General features: G+C 41.0%; 1 protein-coding gene across 1 annotated transcript; it reads right to left on the bottom strand.

The window, feature by feature from the left end:
• Positions 1-4,845: 4,845 nt before the first annotated feature.
• On the bottom strand, positions 4,846-21,475 carry LOC119176164 (proteasome subunit alpha type-7-like). Its single transcript, XM_037427316.2, has 6 exons — positions 21,253-21,475; positions 20,928-21,054; positions 20,720-20,844; positions 15,527-15,649; positions 13,019-13,195; positions 4,846-4,999 (listed from the first exon to the last, which is right to left on the bottom strand). Exons 1-6 carry the CDS (start codon positions 21,355-21,357, stop codon positions 4,910-4,912), a joined length of 747 nt encoding a protein of 248 aa, XP_037283213.1. The 5' UTR covers positions 21,358-21,475; the 3' UTR covers positions 4,846-4,909.
• Positions 21,476-22,260: the final 785 nt, after the last annotated feature.

A 22,260-nucleotide genomic window follows, 5' to 3' on the forward strand; every position in this document is an offset into this window, starting at 1 on the left:
CAGAAAACGCTGCCGATCGGTAGTCGAGGCTACCGAGAACACATGAGCCAAACATAGCGCAGCACGCTGCCTAGCAATTCCCCAATAAATTTTCAAAGTCAGCTAAACATTGCTCTCTTCTCTCAGGAAATGACACCACAAGCTCACAATCACTCTTCACAGCCATTGTATCAGCCATAGGCTGATTTGAGCATGGCGTGCTCGGTTGTTACTGAGGCCTCCACTTGTTCAAGCCCACGTGCGCAATCGCACTGAAAAGCCGTGTATTCGAAGAAAAAGAAAACAGAGACAGAGAAAGTGCTCAAGGTGATGAGGTTCGCGTTACTTATTTTCTTTCCACGGGCCATCCCTCCCTGCTTAGCTTCCAGCGCCTTCGTCGGACGAGAAGGGAAAATGCAATTGCAACGTGCAACAAATCTTTGCAACTCCGCTCGTACAGGACGAATTTAAAAAATTTTGGCAGCGGTGAATTCGAGAGTCAATAAGCTTTAGTGAATCCATTCTACGGCTACTTGAAAAAGTGTTACAGGGCCCCTTTAATTGAACTCATTACTCTCATATCAATTCCACATTTTATTAAGCTTAAAAGCTTGTCACAACTGCTTATATATACTCTATGTATATTAAAATTTAAAATGCTACACATATTACAGGTTATCCCTCGCATCCTACAAAAAAGTCGAATCCTGCTACTACTACTCTAAGCTGCTTTGACTTCCTTTGAACGAAAAAAAAAAGGCATTTGCATGGAGGCTCTATTTCAATTTTAAAAAATACCGTGCAGGTTTGTTAGGCAATGATAAATATGGCCATCTGTCTTTATTATATCATATACACTATTTGAATTCAATTTCAAAATTATTGAACCAAAATCATAATTCACTTTGAATTCACTTCAAGCCTAAAATTCACTATTCGTACAAGCCTAGTTCTTATAATGAAGCACAAGAGAAAATTTTCAAGCACTTTTACATGCAGATGTTTGAGCTGTTCGAAAAAGTGTGGAAATTTCACTACAGACTACTTGTTTTCTCTACAGCTAAGATGGCACTACTGTCGCACTTTCACTCCACTACAAATCAGATTCACAGGAATTTCACAATTACCTATACACTTAAAATGCCAATTCTTGTAGCACAAATAAGATCAAATGATTGATATGTGGGGTTTAACGTCCCAAAACCACTATATGATTATGAGAGACGCCGTAGTGGAGGGCTCCGGAAAACACAAATAAGATCAAAGCTAATGTAGCAATAAATAGAATCAGTCTCACATCACAGTCATCATAGCAGCAGTTAGAAATTTGTATGTTAAACTAATCTCACACATATTTCACCAAGATATTCACCTTGTCAGATAAAAATATCCAAGCTAAATTAGATGTGTATGATGCCATTACTTGCGGCATTGTCAATATGGGTCATTCCATGTCAAACGTCCCAGCCATTTTGGTGACCATCTCAATTGTATTCGAAAAAAATTGTGCTGATTGACTGCATTGAAAACAGTGAGCTGCTAGAACATTTTGAAGAGAAAAAAATTTTTGGTCACTTGGCTGCCTTTTGAACTTCTTGTAATGTTGTTTGGGTGTTGTTTGTGGAAAAAATTATTTTAAAAATACCGCTCCTTATTTCTATACCAAATTCGATCAACATGCTAAGTAAAAGTGCTTGTGTAAGGTGTTTCAAGCTCAGTAATATTATTGCAATTTTACTGGCACATACACCTCTAAAAACTTAGCGAAAATGTGTTATGTTTACATACTTTTCTATTGCACTACTCGCTTAGTATGAATATCTGTGTATTGAATACTTACTTCACAGGAGGTATATTTTGAGGGGAAAATATTTTTATACATCTCATGTAGCTAAAAATTATGAGGAAAAATCACGAATTACGTAAAATTATCATTTTTGTCCATATTAATACGCAATTTGTACCATGTGGTGGTCTAATCAAAAGTCACCTTTATACCTAAATCAAAAGCAAATAAGTAGTTCTTTTTATGACAAATCTTATCATTACATCTTTGTTTTAGGGACGAAAATGGTTTTTGAACTTTTGTGTTGGCGCCTATCTTTTATTATTTGGTCATATGACAGCTTCTGCCTTGAAATTCCCCGTAGCCATCAATGGGAAAATTCAAAATTTTTCTTTTTTAAAACAAAAAAATGTAATAAGATATGCCATATGAAAAGTACTGTTTATTTTCTTTTGATTCAAGTATAAAGGTGATTTTTAATTGGATCACCACGCGGTGCAAATTGCACCTCAGTATGGACAAAAATGACTATTTCTGAAATTTGTGAATTTTTTTTGTAAAGTTTAGCAACTTGAGAGGCCTCAAAATATTCTTCCCTCAAAATATACCTTCTGTGAATTAAGTATTCAATACACAGATATTCATACAAAGTGCAGTATTGCAATAGAAGAAATGCAAACATAACACATTTTGGCTAAGTTCTTGGAGACGTGTGTGCCAGTAAAATTGCACTATTATTACTGAGCCTCAAACACCCTACACAAACACTTTTACTCAACATGTAGACCAAATTCAGTATAGAAAGAAAGAGTGGTACTTTTAAAATAAATTTTTCCACAAACAACACCCAAACGGCATTGTGGGAAGTTCAGAAGGCAGCCACGTGACCAAAAAGTTTTTTCTCTCGGAAATATTCTATCATTTCACTGTTTTCAATGCATTGAATCGGCACAATTTTTTCCAAGTACATTTGAGGTGGTTGCCAAAATGGTTGGGACATTTGGCATAGAATGACCCATATGCCATTATGCAGCTAGTATACAATCTAAATGCTAGCATACTAGGATGACAGTATACAGTTTTTTTTTTTTTTTTTGGCTCACTGGATAGTCAATCATTGTTTTCAGTTTGCCATCGTAACTTCAGAGCAGGTTCAGAGCCGTTCCTCACAAATATCAGTTTGGAGCGATTGGGGCAGCACTGCCATCACTGACATATGTACAATAGCTTTGCCCGACATTTAGTCTACCTCACTCAATTTACCGGCACATTTACAGCCAGCACAAAATAATTGCAGTACAGATATATTTGCGGTTTTACATCCCAAAGCAGGATTTTTATTTCAACCACAAACTAAAGGCCGAGCATTTCGACCACCTGCGCGACCAGTCGACGTTAGTCCCACAAATACCAATAATGTTCATCTTTGAAAATGATAAACCCTAACGAATGTATGGCAACCTATTCACCCATTCACAGAAATTAATCACGGTAACTACATTTTTTTTGGTCGCTCTTTTTGCGTGACCATGCAATGTGGCTATTATTGAACTGTAGAAATGGTTAGAATGGCCAAAAAAATTTCGCTGCATTATATGTTTCAGAAAATATTTAGATTTTTAAGAGCTGTTTTGTTCTTAGTTCAATAGCACACTGTCAAAACAAAAAAAAAACGGTACAAAATTTATTGCTTCTATTACAGATATAACTGATCTCAATACTGACTAGTGTGAATAAATGCTGCCTTAACATTAGAGTTGTGCTAAAATTATTCACAACCCACATACACTGGACGGCACTTGTCAAATGCAGGGACAACTGCTTCTTGGCATCACAAGTCCTTAGATTGCATTTGCATGGCACGGCAAAATCTCCTGTGCAATCTAGGAGGCTGACTGTTAGCACGGAATAGAACAGTTTCTCTCATGCGAATGTAGAGTATATATAGCGCCCCGCCGCGGTGGTCTAGTGGCTAAGGTACTCGGCTGCTGACCCGCAGGGCGCGGGTTCAAATACCGGCTGCGGCGGCTGCATTTCCGATGGAGGCGGAAATGTTGTAGGCCCGTGTGCTCAGATTTGGGTGCACGTTAAAGAACCCCAGGTGGTCTAAATTTCCAGAGCCCTCCACTACGGCGTCTCTCATAATCATATAGTGGTTTTGGGACGTTAAACCCCACATACCAATCAAGAGTATATAGCAGGTTACAGCAACTCTAGCAGCATCCCTGCCAGTGGTCAAGGCCAACTTCAGCGATTTTTCGAGGTCAATGAACCTCAATAAAATTCACTGGGAACGTTCCTATGCACATTTCCATCATTTATGCCAAATTACAGGCTTGAGAGATGTGCTGATTGCTTGCAAATGAATTTTAAAGATTGCCTCGAAAAGCTCACCTCGCTTTCCAGAATTATTGGCAACACTGTCTTGTGACATCATGTTTAGCATGTCAACGGAAGTGACGCAGCCTATCGCATCGCTACTTTGGCCGCTACAGCGTTTATTGTGCTGGCCTCAAGGCGACAGCGGCGGCGTTTGGCACAGGTATAGCATGGGAAAACTTTATTCCTTCCTCTGGGGTGTTTGGCCGGCACTTCGCTGGTCTGCCTTTTACAATTTTCATACTATGCGCCGCTGAGACCAGTATACAGCCTCCGGTTCTAACCAAATAGTATGTTATACGCAGACAGGGCACCCGGTTGGTTTCGGTACTGCACGTTATTGCTTATTAAAAATTATATTTAAATTTCCTGAGCATTTCAGCTGTTGGGCTCGTGACAAGAGCGTCTCAGGAACATATGAACACTGTTACCTTGACATGGTCGAAAAATCGTAGGAGTTGGCCTTTAAGCCACATTACCGACACATTTCAGCTGTGAAACCAGAGCAAAAAAAAACTATCAAATACGGCACTGCTTGGAGTTGTAAAAGTGTATCTGCAGGGCACGTGAAACTGATTAGCTGCATAGAATGTGCCAGACATCTACACTGGTTTTATTTTTTTTCCTTAGCCGAAACCAGCAAAAGCCATATTGCTACCACAAAAGGTACAATAAGTAGCAAATAAGACCTCACAGCAGCATACAATGATGAACTCAGATTTACTGATAAAACATTGTTGGTTACACTGGCAGAGGATGTAGCAGCTACTTCTTCTGTTTCTTTTTCTCAGCCTCTTCTTCTTTTTCCTTCTCGATTGCTTCAACATACTTTTCGATCTCCTTTGCTTCCAGCATCTGAAAAGAACAATTGTTAGCACGTTAACAAACATGCTCCAATTTGATCAGCTGTTCAAAGTAATAATTACATGGATGCAAGCATTACTAAAACTCCCATTTAAACATGGCACCACCTTTTGGTTTCAGTAGCAAGCAACAAGTACCACGAAACATGAATGGTAAACCCATATCCCCTTCACACCACAACTAAACACGTTTGTAAGAGAACAAGTGCAAGCATTTGTAATGTTTTCTAAGGTGTTCGCAAGAAGACATCGTCATAGCATGTATATTCCCCCACCGTTTGCCCGAAATAATCGCTTTAAATTTAGCTTTTTACCTAAAACCATTGCTCAATGAAACTTGTTACCCGATGACATTGTAACCTCGCCTACCTTAGAGATTTTTTTTAAATAGAATTAATGACTACCTAAAAGCATGACCCCATTTATCAAACCCAATTTCTCTTGTGTTTGCTTTTTGCATCTATAAGGCTTTTTTTTTTTTTTTTTGAACAATTGTTCCACCCTTCTGTAACTGTTCACAAGTGTCTCGTATATTCGTTGCATACTTCTGCTAGTACTCCGATGTTATAAAGATATGTTTTATATCGTCAAAAGTGTGATATACCCGATTATACCATATTCTTTCAAGCTTTTTCTGTTTCTGTACGTACATTGCCAGTATGTTTACGTTGTATCTTCCACTCCTATAATATCCCTTAACAGGGCTGACAGTATTAAAAAAAGAATGAATGAATGCCGTGATTTTTTTTTTTTTTACTGTCAGATATTGACTATTGAAAGCGAGAGGCAGACGTGTAACAAGGTGTACCCGCTTCACAGGCTTTCAGACACCAGAGCCGCCAGCGATGGCCTCAATATAGCAGCGTGCATTAAAACCAAACTGCGACTTTTCTAACCAGGAGGCATGCTCTTATTAATGAGATGACATTTAAAAAGAAAGCCTGCGAGAATTTTCAATTCGACCCCTAACAACCTGGAGTTTAAAAGAGTAGGGTCTTTTACTGCCACAGCGATTCTAAACGCGGATGTTCTGGTGGAATTGTGAAACAGCTCTTCTGTATGATAATCCATAGATAACGTATATTAGAGGAAAAGTGTCAATGCGTTGCCACCATTTACGTGTCATTCTGCGGATGCGAAGCATGAAAAATTAGATTTCGATGTCCAGGCATAGGCGTGACAGACATTCTGGCGGCATGTGTGTAGTTATTAGTGAAAATTGCTTTATTACAAGCCGCGCAACTATTTAATTATCATCAGCGTTCCTGGAACGGACGACGTCCGCCCATGAATCGCCGCCTCAGTTTCACACTGCTGATTGGACTAGACGTCACGAGCCCCTGCGGAGGACGCGTTTCGACATTAAGTGGACTTGCACAACAGAGTTGTGTTGGCACCAAACATAGCAACGTAGATTTTAGGGCAGACACACGACCGCTGTTTATATAGCGTAATAAAATAAGCACGTGATTGTGAGTCTGCTGACCCGAGACTAAGAAGCACATGTATTGACGCGCCGGCGTGGCTATAGCCAGTGATAGACGGTCTCAAATCCGGCTTTGGCACAGTTTGGCGAAATTTCCATTGATATTATCAGAATGGCACAGTACATATGACTTGACGCACTTTGGCGCAGTTGGTACAGGAGCGGGATCACTGTGTAGTGAACCATTTAATATCAACCAGCAACATACTCACCACACGAATCAGCTTTTCACTTCTTTTTCTTCTTGTTTTTTTTTTTGTTCCCTGGCTTATTTTGTCATATCCTCTGTCTCTCTACTTGCAGATTATAGTTGACGGCAATCACTCTCACCCAACCATACTAATGCTGTGCGTTGGCAACACGCCAAATGACGTTGAGAACATTTACTCATGTCATGCAGGCCTTGTTGAAAGTTAGAGCAGTTTTAAGGAGACAGTTCCGAGAGTTTCTATTCCAAGAAACACTGTCCATTGCATTAGTTATCAATAGTGAAGTGGTTCCTTCACATTCTACGAAGACAGTGATTTGTAATCCCGCTTTGTTACTACAGGTTGCAGCAACACCGAATGAAGAAAAAACTTAGTTGCTGAAGGGCTTGCATGAGTGCTCGTCGTCTCATTCCAGTAAGTAGCCGAAGTGTATAGATTTCCAATTATTGTGCTATCGAAGCGGTTTCTTTGGCTTTGTAACATGAAAATATCCTTTGCCATCCCAACAAAGTGAACAAAGGTGGAACTAAACTCAAAATAAGTGCACAGAACTGTGCATACATACATTCCTCACACACGCAAGGCAAATGGGCTTTGTAAATGCCATGTGTGTAAAAAAAAACTGCACCACATACATTTATGTAGCCAAACTAATTTTTAAAAAAACCTGCTGAAATCACAGAAACTACGAGCTTCAGTTTTAAAAAAAAGTTCACTTGAGGCAAAAAGCTCAGATTGTGCACAGCCTGAGAAAAGGGGGTGTGGCTGCACGTCAGTTGGCGTCATAAATCTTGTCCTTGTAGCTCAATCAAAATGCGGGAAAATGTATGGGTTTTAGAAATCGTTAAGAAAAGCCAAACAAAACAATTTCCTACCCCATGTCCTAGGAGGCATGAGCATACAACACAATCTTTTTTTTTTAAATCTGGCAAACATACAACTTTGTGGCACTGGTATCATACTCCACAATTGAATGGGAAAATGATAACTACAGCTAACACTTAAAACTAGAGCAGAGGGAAAGTGTGAGATGCTTTCCAGAATGCTTTCTTTAAAGGTATCATGAAACATTTCCCAAAAATTTTCAATTACATGTGTACTCAGAATCCTGGCCGTCCATTGAATATTATACCTCGACTCGTTTTATCATCCAGGTTCACTTAAAGGGCCACTCACCAGGCCCCATAAGATATTCTGGTTAGACGCTGCCAGTTGTGCGTTCGAAGTTCAACACTATGCCACCAGAGTTTTTTTAATCAGTTCATTACGAGCTGAGAAAACCAGTACTAGAAGTGAAAGTTGGGCTCGTTGGTGGTTCATACTTAGGTAGTAAACAGCACAAAAATATAGACGAGGAAACCAGTGTTTAGAAGTGGCGGGAAATGATGAAGAGAGGAGGCGAGCACGAAACCCTTGCCACTCTACTCGCGTAGTCTTCGCAAGCCATATCTCTTCCCTATCCTCTCCAGCATCCAAGCAAACCGTCACATGTACATGACGTCCCCGAGCAAGCCCCAGCCCTCAAGAACACGAGCGACATTTTATTGACCAGCGTTATCTTGTGGTATAGTGCCCGTTTCTGCAGAATGGCTTCCTCGGTGCGTGCTTTTCTGGAATTAGACGTGGCAGAATAGATAAGCATATTGAGTGCTCGAACACGCAAGATCATTAATTTGCTTTCCAGTGCTGGTGTCTGCTCAATGTGCTAGCTTCGGAGACACGAACACATGCGAAATGCTGGCACATTAGCCCGGCATCTCGTAATTTAATTTTCGCCCTGTCACGTGGTATTTTTGGTGACATCGGAGCACAGTCGTCAACGCAGAAGACCAACATCACAGAATTACTTTCTACGTAGGGCAATTCCTACTCTATGTAATGTATTAGTTCTCTTAGATCGCGCCAGGGAAAGGAAGGGCAAGCAGCGTTCATCTTGAAATTTGACCCATTTCCGTGGCGCGTACTGTTGAAAGTTTTGACAGACGTAATCGTGAACGCCCCATGTAGCATTGCGCTCATCCGCTAAAAATTTTCATATCTGGTGAGGAGCCCTTTAATAGCTATAAAAGCATAATTTCGATTACCCAATTACATTCCTCGCAACTGTACAGTTGATATCACTTTAAGGCAGCAAATTAAAAGTCTCTGTCATCAACAAAACATGGCAATGTAGCTATGTTTGCTGAGCCATAGTTGACCGAGGCTGGTAGCATCATGCCATCTCGATGACAGCTCTGTAAAGCCGCCACAAACATTATTTTTACTTCAATAAGTTGTGCGGCACTATCTGACAATACAAAAGGTGCACATAGCGATGACTTCACCACCCAAGACAAGCCTCTAAACACAACCTAATGCAACCAGTAAGAAAAACACTGGGACGCTGTGCTGAGAGAGCGAAAACAACACGTGAAGGATCTCACATGCACTTGAAAGAGGAACTAAGCAGATCATATTGGCAATTTTTTTTTCAGCGCGCGAACGTAGGAAAAAAAGGGACAGGGTAGACAGAAAGAGCGCTTACTTCCAAATAACTTTATATAAGCCTAAAGGATTTATATGCCTGAAAAAGGATGATTGCAGGACATGAAGATAAAATACAAGCCTAATCAATCTGCCAGTATCAATGCATGTGTGATGGGTCCACTATTGCCTCGAAGCCCAGCCAGGTAATCACGTTCTGCCTGTGATAAAGCAACCGATGAGGTGCTTACGCATTTATCACTTAGTGAGTGTATTTTTTCTGCTATAATAATTTCTCGGGTAAGCCGATTTCTATGCCTTGTCGATAGAGCACTGATCAAAGAGGGGGGGGGGGGGGGTGCACCCACAATCTCGGCAATGAATGCCAAGGTGCCCTTGTACCACATTGTGCACATTGTTTCGGTGTTCTCGGAGGCGGTCATTTATGCATTTGCCGGTTTGGCCGACATTGATGCACTCACACGTCAGTGAAATAAAGTAGACGACTCCCATTACGCATGGGACGTAACCTGACCTGTGTGCAACAGAGCATGGGGCAGAATTTGCGCCAGGTGTGGTAACCCATTTGCAAAGATTTTGCAATTTTTCCGGTGCAGAAAAAATCATGAGAATGTTGGCGGCTCAAGCAATCTTTTTTAGCCTAGCCTGTCTAGGGCATCGTGCACGTAAGGTAGTACAGTCGGACCCCTGTACAACAAAACTAACGGGGCGCGGAAAAAATTTCGTTGATGCGAAAATTTCGTTGTAGTGAAATTGAAAAAAAAAATATATATATATATAGCTGATCTGAGCTAGCAAAACAAAGAAACATTTATTCTCAAAATTTAAAAAATTTCCGCTGCTTCCGATTCTTTCCCAGCAGCGCCACGACGCGATTCTCACTCATGCATAGCGAGGCCATGGTGAAAAGCACGCTGAAACAACGCCTAAAAGCGCTTTAACACGCTAACACCTGCACCTATCCGCCGTCAAAATTATCCGACAATGCTGGCATGGAGGCAGGGTATCGTGAAGCGGCGACTTTTGCATTACTCTACGCCATTCTTATAATTCATCACTCGCGGCTAGCTGATTTTGTCGATAATGTGGACGAACAGCTGATCTGATTAGTTACCACACTGGCCAAGCGCCAACATAATGATAAGCATTGGAATCGATAGTGCCGCGGTTGTACCCAGCAGCTGCAAGAAGAAAACCATGAACTGAGCGACTAAGCTTCAGCTTCGGATCCTCTGCGGCTCGAAAGCAAGCCAGTGGTAAAACAAAAGCAGAACAGTCTCATTGCCATCGCTATCGAGCAATGGCGGCAATATTGAAGAAAAAGTGTTCGTTGTGGCGACAATATTTATGCATTGACTCCTATGAACCGATGATGGGGAATCGTGAATTTTTGTTGTAGCGGAAATTTCGTTAAAGCGGAGTTCGACTGTACGACAGGCCAGCTCTTTCTGACACTGCTGCACTTATCCGGTTGGCGCCTCGCTTCACGACAGTGACCAGCTTTTTCGCCACCGAAACGAGAACACGTACAGGGTAACCAGCTTTGGTCAGACGCTCCACTTATAAAGAAAAGCTGCGGTGTAACCATGTGGCGGCAGGACTTCTTTAAGACGTTGGCTCGGCAGAGATTATCAATGCTTCGCTTGACCGATTTTGAGTGAGCTGAGCTGAAACGCAAAAGTCGATTGTTGCTTCTTGGTTCATACATCCAGCTAACATGCGAGGATCCTAGCAAAAGCTTCAAATCTAGAAATTTCGGGTTGTTATCAGTGGGCGATTCATACGTTAGAACAAGTGGTTTCAGGCCCTTTCGGAAAACAGTCAAAATGTCCTAGAATTTTTTACTATCACATTTCAGCAACCCTAAATAGTCGTCAAAAAAATGGCAAACTTTAAAAACTACAGAGTCATCAAGTTTGTTTGACAAAACATGATCATGATGTGCTAGAAATATGTTACTGAGAATGGGTGCCAGTCATGAACCAATACATACTCCACTTTTTTTTTTGTAGTAGTTTTTGTCATCCCATAATACAAGGATGGCCTTTCAGTTCAGCACACTCAAAATTGGTCATGCGGAGCATTGCTAACCTCTGCCTTGCCAACGCCTTAAAGAAGACCTGCCCCCACATGGTACACCGCAGCTTTGCTCTATAAGTGGAGCGTCTAACCAAAGCTGGTTACCCTGCACAAGTTCTCGTTTCGGTGGCGGAAAAGCTGGTCACTGTCGTAAAGCGAGGCGACAAACCTAATAAGCGCAATGGGTCAGAAAGAGCCGGCCTGTCGTTCTACCTTACGTGCAGGACGTCTCACACAGGCTAAAAAAGATTGCTCGAGCCGCCAACGTTCTTGTGGTTTTTTTCTGCACCGAAAATAGCAGAAACGTTGCAAACGGGTTACCACACCTCGCTCAAATTCTGCCCTGTGCTCTGTTGCGCACAGGTCACGTTACGTTCCATGCGTAGTGGGAGTCGTCTATTTAATTCCACTGACGTGTGGGTGCATCTATGTCGGCCAAACCGGCAGGTGCATAAATGACCGCCTCCGAGAACACCGAAACAATGTGCACAATGTGGTACAAGGGCACCTTAGCATTCATTGCCGAGATTGTGGGTGCACCCCCCTCTTTGATCAGTCATTATATTGGCAAGGCATAGGAATCAGCTTACCCGAGAAGTTATTGAAGCAGAAAAAATACACTCGCTAAGTGATAAATGCGTAAGCACCTCATCTAATACTTTATCACAGGCAGAACGTGATTACCTGGCTGGGCTTTGAGGCAATAGAGGACCCATTACACATACTTTGATACTGGTGCATTGATTAGGCTTTTATTTTATCTGCATGTTCTGTAATCATCTTTTTTTAGGCATATATATTCTTGCCACTCTGTGAAATAAATTTAGTTGGAAGTCAGCGCTCTTTTTCTGTCTAGCCTGTCCCTTTTTTTCTATGTTTGCGCACTGAAAAAAACTTGCAAATATGGCCATGCACCAACTAGCCCAAGGTTCTACTCTTGCAAGCAGATCAATTGGTGTGCTTCCACAGTGTACACAACTCATAGCACAAAATTTGCTGTGTTATTTCTTTCTCTCCTAGGTTCTTATAGATCTGTAGCAAAATCAAGCTAACACTCTGATATGTGGGGTTCAACGTCCCAAAACCACCATATGATTATGAGAGACGCCGTAGTGGAGGGCTCTGGAAATTTCGACCACCTGGGGTTCTTTAACGTGCACCCAAACCTGAGCACACGGGCCTACAACATTTCCGCCTCCATCGGAAAAAGCTAACACTCTGCTTGTAACTTCTCTTAGCATGACATTTCACTGACCTTACACGTTAGTGCCTATGGCGGCTAATAGGGCAGCATGGTTGCTTAGGAGCCCATTAAAACTGAGATGTCAAACTGAAGTCATTAATTATAGACTGGACATTACAGCAAAATATTTCGAAATTGGCATGTCTAATCTATATTGAAGCAGGAAAAATTACAACTGGGCAGCTTCATTTTCGTTTTACAACCTTTTTAACAGCTGTGTAATGCCCTGATAACGATTTGATAGCCTTGTTTTCACTTTTTGAATTTTCAGAGCCAGCCTTAACTGAAAATGCATGTGACAGATCAACAATAATCTTCAACCAAGTATCAGTCAATCATGTGTCACAGCTTAACACTATGCTAGCAATGGCCTTACAACATGGCATACCTAACTGAAGTGGCCTCAGTGGAACTATAAAAAAATGATAAACCCACAAAAGTTTTGCACATGAGACTACATACCGTTAGATGAAACAGCACAACACATAGACCAGTGCAAACAAAACTCACCTTCAACGGCTTTCCACGCTCCATGACTGCCACTTCAAGGTTGTGACCTTGGATAACCTCCAGTAAAGCCCGTATGGCCAGTTTCACTGCACCTTCATCAGATTCCATCTTATCTGCAGAATAATTCTTCTCAAGGTATTCGCGCACTGTCTTGGCATTCCTTCCAGTGGCATTTGCCTATTACAACCGAAAATACATTTTTGAGAGGCTTCGATCACAGCAGATGATTGATGAAATAGGAAATGCAAAACTTCTATTCATTACCATAAGCCCATGAAAAAAAAAAACCTCACACACACACACACACACACACACACACACACACACACATTTGTGTCTGTGAAAAAGATGTACACTTGTCCAAAACTGTTTATTAGTGGCTGTTCTTGATCAAAGACAAAACAATCGAGGCAAACAATTTTACAGCCCTATGAACCTGTAAGAAAAAAACAATTTGAAGCTGCACCCAGAATGCGAAGAATTCATTGCAAGAGCAAAATATTGAACACATGAATAATCAAACAGGGGGTGTCACTGGAGCCTATGTTTCAACAAGTGATCTCGGCTTTTCCTCAAAATAAAATTTTTTGTACACATGAGCATACAAAACTTTGCCTTGAAGAAGACAAGGTCGCTTGTTGAAATGTTGTCTTTTGCAACAACTCCTATTGAAGGATCTTTCATCTCTTTATGCCTTCATCTTCTTCTAAACTTCTGCTTTGTTTCAAAGTATCAGAAAATTACATTAATATGATATGTGGAGTTTAACACCCCAAAACCACCATATGATTATGAGAGACGCCATAGTGGCGGGCTCCGGAAATTTCGACCACCTTGGGTTCTTTAACGTGCACCCAAATCTAAGCACACAAGCCTACAACATTTTTGCCTCCATCAAAAATGCAGCCGCCACAGCCGGGATTCAGTCCCGCAGCCTGCTGGTCAGCAGCCGAGTACCTTACTAGACCACCGCGGCGGAGCTATCGAACAATTACAGGAAGCAATGCTAGTAGCTCTATTGGCTGTAGAAATTGCTATAAGTATTGACTATTTTATTAAAAGTAACAAGCATGTTCTCCTACAAACATAGGCAAAGGAAAATATTTTCATCAATTACCATGAAACAGACACTCGCAGTCGACAACACTAGTGTCACGAGTGCCGGCAGCTGCAAATAATATCACGTTGCCTCTAACTTCACTGTGCCTTGAAAAGTCATGATTGCACAACTCCAGCCCTGTTGGGGTTAAGCTCTACTACTAGAAATGTTGGTGCTACAGTTGGCATGACATAGCATAAAGAACACAGTGGCTGCATCACCTTTTGATGCAGCCACTATGTCCACCATGTCCATGTAGCCACTATGCGATTTGATAATTATGAGCTGCAATTATTATTTGCTGTAAAAACACTACACACTATCATTGTTTCTTGCACCACAGGTGATGATACTGAGTTTGGCTTTTAATGACGCAGATCTACAAACCTTACGACCAATATCTTTTTTTCATTTTTCAACCTGTTTCTTCAATGTTATTGTTCCCTTTTTCCATTGCGCTCATGTGTTGTTCTATGCATGTAATGAGTAAGACAGTGGGCTGACAACAAAAGTACTGCTAGAAATGCCGGGGAAGTATCAGTACCACTACTTCTGTTTATAATAATAATAATAAAAACAAGTGTGTAGTCTACCATAATTTATTTATCACCTGAACAATATTTTATGCTGCTACTAATTGCGACAAAAGTTGCAAATGTATAGCAATTTGACTATATAATTCAATAAATGAAGTCTTCTATCTTTATTGGCATTTACATTACATTCTACTACAGCAACACAAAATCAAAGTTTTAGTGACATTCCAAGTAATGACACCAACCTCCCCTCTTTTGTTTCATTCTGTTTTCTCACCCATTTTACAAAGCATAAGCAAGAAGTTGATATCTCTTCAAAAGTATCACAGAACTGCCAATGAAATTCAACTCGAGCTATCCAGAATGATTCAAGGCACACCTTGCTTTTTAGTGCAGTTACACAGAACACTGCCATACACTGATCACAAACAATAGGGAAGTTTGCCTACACAGAAGAGTCTAAGCTCACACACTTATTCAAATTTTTCAACATTATTGTCATCTATCTAGCAGTATAAACAGTCATGCTCTGCCATATAAAAGTTTATTCAACAAGCATTCTGCAGCCAACAGGTTAAGCACCTCACGAAAGAGTTGATGTTTGAGTATCATTTAACAAAGAGGGGGAAAATGCAAACAGGTGAACTGTTTTTGATTTTCTGAATCTATTCTAAGGGTACTTCAATGTTTTTATGCTGTGCGACTCTCTAACAATGTTAGTAAGGCATTGGATATAATGTGCATCATTAGATATAAACGAGAGAGAGCACACACAACAAACAACCAGCAGTATACCTAAAACTGTCTTGTCATTGTACCTCTGCACGCCAATGGCAGAGCATGCAACAGCATAACATATAAACAGGAACCCACCTTCCATTCATGGTAAACACCAGATGGATCAGTCTGAAAGAGCCTAGGTGTGCCATCAAAGTCAAACCCAGCAATAAGAGCTGAGATCCCAAAAGGCCGTCGGCCATTACTCTGAGTGTACCTCTAGAAAAGAAGTAATTAGTGTTTCAGTGATGCCGACCCTGCACACAAAGTGTATCAGAAAGCTAAAAAATGTGGCATGTTTCTTTTATACTCATTTTAAATAATTGTTCAAATGCATTCAAAAGGATTCAGCTGAAATCATTCTCTGCACTGCATCCTGTTCTGAAAATACAATAAATCAGACCGAGAAGAGCACAAAATTTTCTGCGCCACATACACATGCCCACACAACTGCCTCCACTGTGTCCATAGTTCAACAACCAACTGCACTGCTTGAATACTAACTACTTTCCAATGACATATTGAAAAACTCATAAACATTTCTATGGACACCATTAAGGCCATTATAGGGCTTTAAAGCGAAATAGCAAAATGCCACTTAAAATGCAACTCTTCATAATACAAGTGCATGTGTAAAAAAAACTAACATTAATGTATATTTATGATCATTTCTCTTACTCACGACAGAGTTTAAATACTGTGTATGACATTAAAGAGCAGTGAAACATTTTCATATAAAATTTAGAGCTGTTATATGTTCAATAATGTGCAAGAGGACTGTTAATGTTCTGCTGACTGTCTCGACATACCTCAAGGTTTCTATAACAAAGCGTTCTATCGAATGCTTCTGGTGAATGACATTGCAGGCATTTCCTACCACACTCAAATACATTTCGATGCACATCAAGACATAGCTGCTACGAGTTCATTCTAAAAATAACAGGATTACTATCAATCTTGCATGTACTGTTGAGCATTTGCTTGCTCTACATATGCTCACTGGCTCCTTCTTACGAACTAACACAAACATTGCCAATAAGTTGATTGATATGTGGGGTTTAACGTCCCAAAACCACCATATGATTATGAGAGATGCCGTAGTGAAGGGCTTTGAAAATTTCGACCACCTGGGGTTCTTGAACATGCACCCAAATCTGAGCACATGGACCTACGGAATTTTCTCAATCCCACGACCTGCGGGTCAGCAGCTGAGTACCTTAGCCACTAGACCACCGCGGCGAGGTAACATAGCCACAAAAGACATGCTGTGCAATCCACATTATCATGAACCCCATAAGGTATATGAGAAATTTGTAAACAAGGGGCGTGTGCTGGAGCAGACTTTTCAACAAGTGGACGTGCTTTTTTCAAGGCTGCAATTCACTCATCAAAATCTTGACACACCCCGTTTACAAATTTCTCATTGCAAGCTACCATGTCCCCTTTCTGTCTTTTCCTTAGAAAAGATACAAGGCATAGAGATTTCAAATATACTGTGAAGCACAAGCCATATCTAGAAATAAAAATGTATGTACTCAGCTGAACACACATGGGTGCATTTGAGGCCAGTAGCTGAGGAATGCCTTACCTAGTACTAGGCAGGTAACTTGATCAGTAAACTACCTGTTTATTTTGAAAGGTACAGTCTGCAAGTTTTGTAGAAGAGTAGACTTGTATTTGAATGCACTATTATTTCTCAATTTTAATTTTTCCAGTGTGACGGCTATCAACCAAAAAGCCTATGGTTGATAGATTTTTCTATCAGGTCAGTCTTTTTAAAAATCTTCTTGCTACTACTGGCAAAAACAGTATAATGATACTATTTTAACTACTCCCATTTTTTTCCTATGTACCATAGGTGTTACAGTTGGGCCGAGCTGCAACTGTTCTAGATCGTGAGTCGACAAGCTGAGGCTCGCAGGCCAAGAGCCAGTATTATGCAGCCCCTGGCACGACTTCAGATCACCTCCCCTCTCGATGCCACTTCCTATCTGAAGGCTGACATGGCATTTCTGACCTCAAACAGGGTTTGCACCTGTAACATGTTTGTACGTTGCAACCTTGTGACATGTGAGCAGAAAAATAAACACGAATTTTATGCCAAGTTCTTGCTGTATTGCCAATGCATAGAATTTTCTCTCTTTGCCGTCACCCTCTGGTTTGCTGTCTGGCCCCTGCCGAGTTGGCTTCACAGCAAGTGGCCCCTCGCCTGAAAAGATTGCCTACCACTGTACCAAATGAATAAAAGAAGGAAAATCGATCAAGGGACCCCTTTTTCCTTAGGCACAAGCATATGATAATGGTAAGAACATTGAATATATTATATATTTCAATTTGTCCTCATTCACGCAGTGTATTTGAAATAGCAGAAAAGGAACACACGACCCTGTGGCTGGCATTTCTAGATATCAAGAGAGCTTACGATAGTGTGATTCAAGAAGACTTGTGGGCAATACTGGACACACTAGATGCAGAAGATGGAATAACTAATTTTTTAAAGGATATCTAGAATAGTAATAAAGTAGTTATAAAATGGTGAAAACAGGTACCCAAACCTATTAGAGATACAACGTGGGCTTAGACAGGGATGTCCTTTGTCACCTTTGTTATTTATGCTGTATCTACAAGGATTAGAAGCCAAATTAGAGGGGAGTAGACTCGGCTTCAGCCTCTCTTTCGCTAAGCAAAAAAAAAACAAGTTGAACAGTCATTACCAGCATTGATGTATGAAGATAGTATTAATGTCCAACAACAAGGCAGATCTGTAGTAATTAACAGACATCTCTGGAGATGAGAAAGATAGGTTAAATTTGAAGTTCAGTAGGAAAAAATTGGCAATCATAATTTTTAATTATAACGAAGACAGTGAGCATAAGATACAGGAACTCACACTTGAGATAGTGGATAAATACAAATATCTGCGCGTGTGGATAAACAACAGGGCTGAGTACCTAAGGGAGCATGAAAGATACGTAATGACTAAGGGCAACAGGAATGCAGCTGCAATGAAAAATATGGCATTGTGGAACTACAATAGGTATGACGTTGTGAGAGCGATTTAGAAAGGGGTCATTGTCCCAGGTGTGAGGTTGGGCAATGCAGTCTTGTGCACGAGATCAGAGGTTCAAGTAAAATTGGAAATTAAACAACGTGGCATAGGTAAATGCTTTGGGAGTACACGGGAATACCCCAAATCAAGGTGTACAGGGTGACATGGGATGGACATCGTTCAAGGGCAGAGAAGCCAGCAACAAGATAGAATTTGAGATGCAATTGAGAAAAATGGGAGAGGAGCATTGGGCTAGGAAAGTTTTCAGCTACTTGTACATGAAGAATGTTGATACTATACTCGGCGACAACTTTTCTTGGCACTGAAAGGAAAGCTATGGAGGCAGAGCTTCTGCACATGTAGCACTGCGCGAAGGAGTCTGTTTTGGTGCACGTCTCGTAACGTTGTGGAAAGTGACGGGGGCGCACCATCAGCGTTATATGTAGACGCAGACACCGCTTAGTGTTTGAGATGCTTGTAAAAAGGCGGGACTTTCTTGCGCATTCAAAAACTCGAAGTCACGGTGAATAAATTAAAATAAATACAACTGTCTTAATGGTGAGGGCTGCGTCGTGTCTCAAATAGCTCCACAAAGAAAATAAGGAGGGAACTTCTATATTTCAAGGTGAAAATACAGGCGCTGTTGTGGAACTATATTTACTGGTATAGGATGCCCGCGATTTGGCTCTATAGCCTTCGCTCCAATGCCAAGAAAAGTTGTCGCCGAGTATAAATGAAGGAAGCGAACTCAAAAATTATTAGGCAAGTATTTAGACAACCGCAGAATACCAGGCCAAAAGAAAACATCCGCTAAGAAAACGGTGAAGGAAACAGAGAGGGACATGAGGAAAACTGGAATGCCTAAGAAATCATCACTGCAGAACTACCGAACGGTCAAGCAGCAAATTGCAAAAGAAAATATCTACGATAATTCTCAGGGTAGTTCTCTACTGTTTGAGGCCAGAATGGGAGTATTGCGGACCAAGATGTACCGAGCCAAATACGAGGGCCCAGACACGTTATGCAGTGCATGCGGAGAGGAGGAAAGAGCTGAACATTCAATAATGTTCTGTAAAGGGCTCCGCCCTATAGCCCCAACAATGGTGCTTGAATTTTGCAAGGCATTGGGGTTTAGGGACAGTGAAGGCAACATAGGCTTTAAACATGTAGAAATAACCAGGAGGAGGCTAACTGATTGGTGGCTAAATCAAGGTGCGAGTGAAATTTAATCCTTCAATGCATGGTGACAGTACATAACTTTATGGCTAGGTGGCGCGAACCACCACCCGATTTAGAGAACACAGCCATATACATCCATCTATCTATCCAGTAATGGTAAAAAAATTTCATCAGATTAGCCTATTTTCCACAGGTCTTCAGATAATGAAGTCTATTTTCTCAGCTGCTTGTCCACAGTATTAGTGCAAAGCATGTGAAGAGTTCAGCTACCTATCAGATTTGTCCTAATATTGTAATTCAGAACAACCACATTATGAACCATTCAGAATAAAAAAAATTATACTGCATGGGTCTAAGTTTTTGCCAAAAAAGAAAATCCATACCAGCATTAATGTGCAGCTTAAAATGTCTTCCGGACATGCTGTGAAACTTTTGGCTTAATGAAAAAGTTGTCACTCAACATGAGATATTTTCATGAGGGCTTATGCATTTCAGCATAAAAGCGCTGGTCCTGCTTGGTCTTGTCTTAATTGTATCTCCCCGTTTTCTATTATGAACATGTACCAACATACTCATGTTCGCACACTTTCAGCGTAAACTTTTGGCATGTTTTAATCAGTATTTTGCCCATCTATTAACACTCCTAAGCAGTAATATTGCCCTTTTGATTACCCTTGTTTAAACACAGAACCACAGTATCAGTAACGAACATCAGGTACTACATTGGTAGTGCCAAAAAATGGCTGTATTTCAAGAAAAAAATAAACAAAAATACACATATAATCATAATGAAATATTGGGAGCGCAAACTAAAGGGACGCAAAGGAGGAGACAAATGAGCGCTTTGCGCACCGTTAGCTTGCGCTCCAAATATTTCATTATGACTATATACCAAATAGACCGCCTATCAACCTTCATACACAATTTTCGCACGAAATGAGGCTGTGGCAATACAGCAGTGCTCAATCTGACAATAAATTATTGGCACAGGAAAATGCGCACACCTGTTTACAACGTTGCCACTAGTCGAAAGCGATAAAAGAAATGTGAAACAAGCATACCTGTTTCAACTGCGCGATGTAGCGGGTGATGTACTCCAGTGTCACGGGATCTTCTACTGTCAGTTTGTGGCTCTGACATTCCACTCTAGCTCGGTCAATCAGTATTCTTGCGTCGGCGGTAAGTCCTTTACAGATATATGAACAACAGTTCAAGCCACCATGCCTTTACTACTATTTCAGGGGCGCACCATGATACAAAAATGTTTACCTGCAAAGGCCATGACAACATGGTCATCTAGAAGACAGATCTTCCGCACTGTCCTCTCCTCCTGTAATTTCGCCACGGATTTTTTTTCCACGGCAAGAACAACTATATTTGTACCTTTAATGCCAACCTGGAAGAGTTAGGCGAAAAAAAAATGAAACGCTGACGTTTCAAAACATGTGATGTACAAATTTATACTCATTTCTATAACTTTACATTTTAGCTGTGACTCCTGTTTCGATCAAACTTCATTGTTAAGATGCCACTTTTTAATACCGTTAACGCTAGATATACAAGAAAACGCGGCAAGGGGATGGAAAACGCTTACCGCTGTAGAACCTTTTTTTACGGCTTCCTGAGCGTACTCGACTTGAAAAAGATGACCATCAGGGGAAAATACTGTGATTGCCCGGTCGTATCGTGCAGTGCCCATGATTCAAACTTGAGCTGCACTGAACAACGCTCCTCACCGAGTAGGCAATGACAACACAATTTTACGCACGCCGATTTGGCTCAATGCGGCAGCTTAACCAGCCCGACGGCTAACGGTCGACTTTGCAGCCGACTGAGGAAATGCCTAAACAGGTGACGCTGCCTGCCAAAAAAAATTAAAAATTGTAATTTGAAAATTCATTTTATTACATATTATTTTAGCTACAAGCAAAATTCATAAATCGAGGTAAATAATTATTTTTAAAAAACAGTGGCATCAGTTAGGCCTCCGTGAAACAAGAGTAGTCTAATAAAACAGGTTGGTTTAGTTCATAGAATTTCATACAATAGTTATTATTATGAAACTCTATGGTTTAGTTGGTTCATACTGTGCAAAAGGTAAAGACGCAAGGCGGAGAAAACAAACGCGGTTGCAAGTGACGCTATTTTCTGTCTTCTAGTTTTCCTCACCTTGCGTTACCTTTTGCGCAGTGGGCAGTCTACAGCCTCGAAAGCTATGTGCAGCGTTCTCCCATGCGACTGCAGCGCCAGAAATGTACAGCCTAGCGGAGAGAAGAAACGCAATTGAGTCGTGGCCCGGCAAGATGTGAACGCCGATTTATAAACGATTCAGTTGCATAGATACGAAAGATGACCCATCGGACCCATATTGTTCATGCAACTCTGAAGTAGAGAACGAGCCTCTTTGGCGATAGAGCCACAGAGACATAAATCTATGTAATGATGGATATGTGGGGTTTAACTTTCCAAAACTACCGTATGATTATGAGAGACGCCATAGTAGAGGGCTCTGGAAATTTCGACCACCTGGGGTTCTTTAACGTGCACCCAAACCTGAGCACACGGGCCTACAGCATTTTCGCCTCCATCGAAAATGCAGCTA

This window comes from Rhipicephalus microplus, chromosome X, assembly GCF_043290135.1.
Source record: "Rhipicephalus microplus isolate Deutch F79 chromosome X, USDA_Rmic, whole genome shotgun sequence".
Lineage (NCBI taxonomy): Eukaryota > Metazoa > Arthropoda > Arachnida > Ixodida > Ixodidae > Rhipicephalus > Rhipicephalus microplus.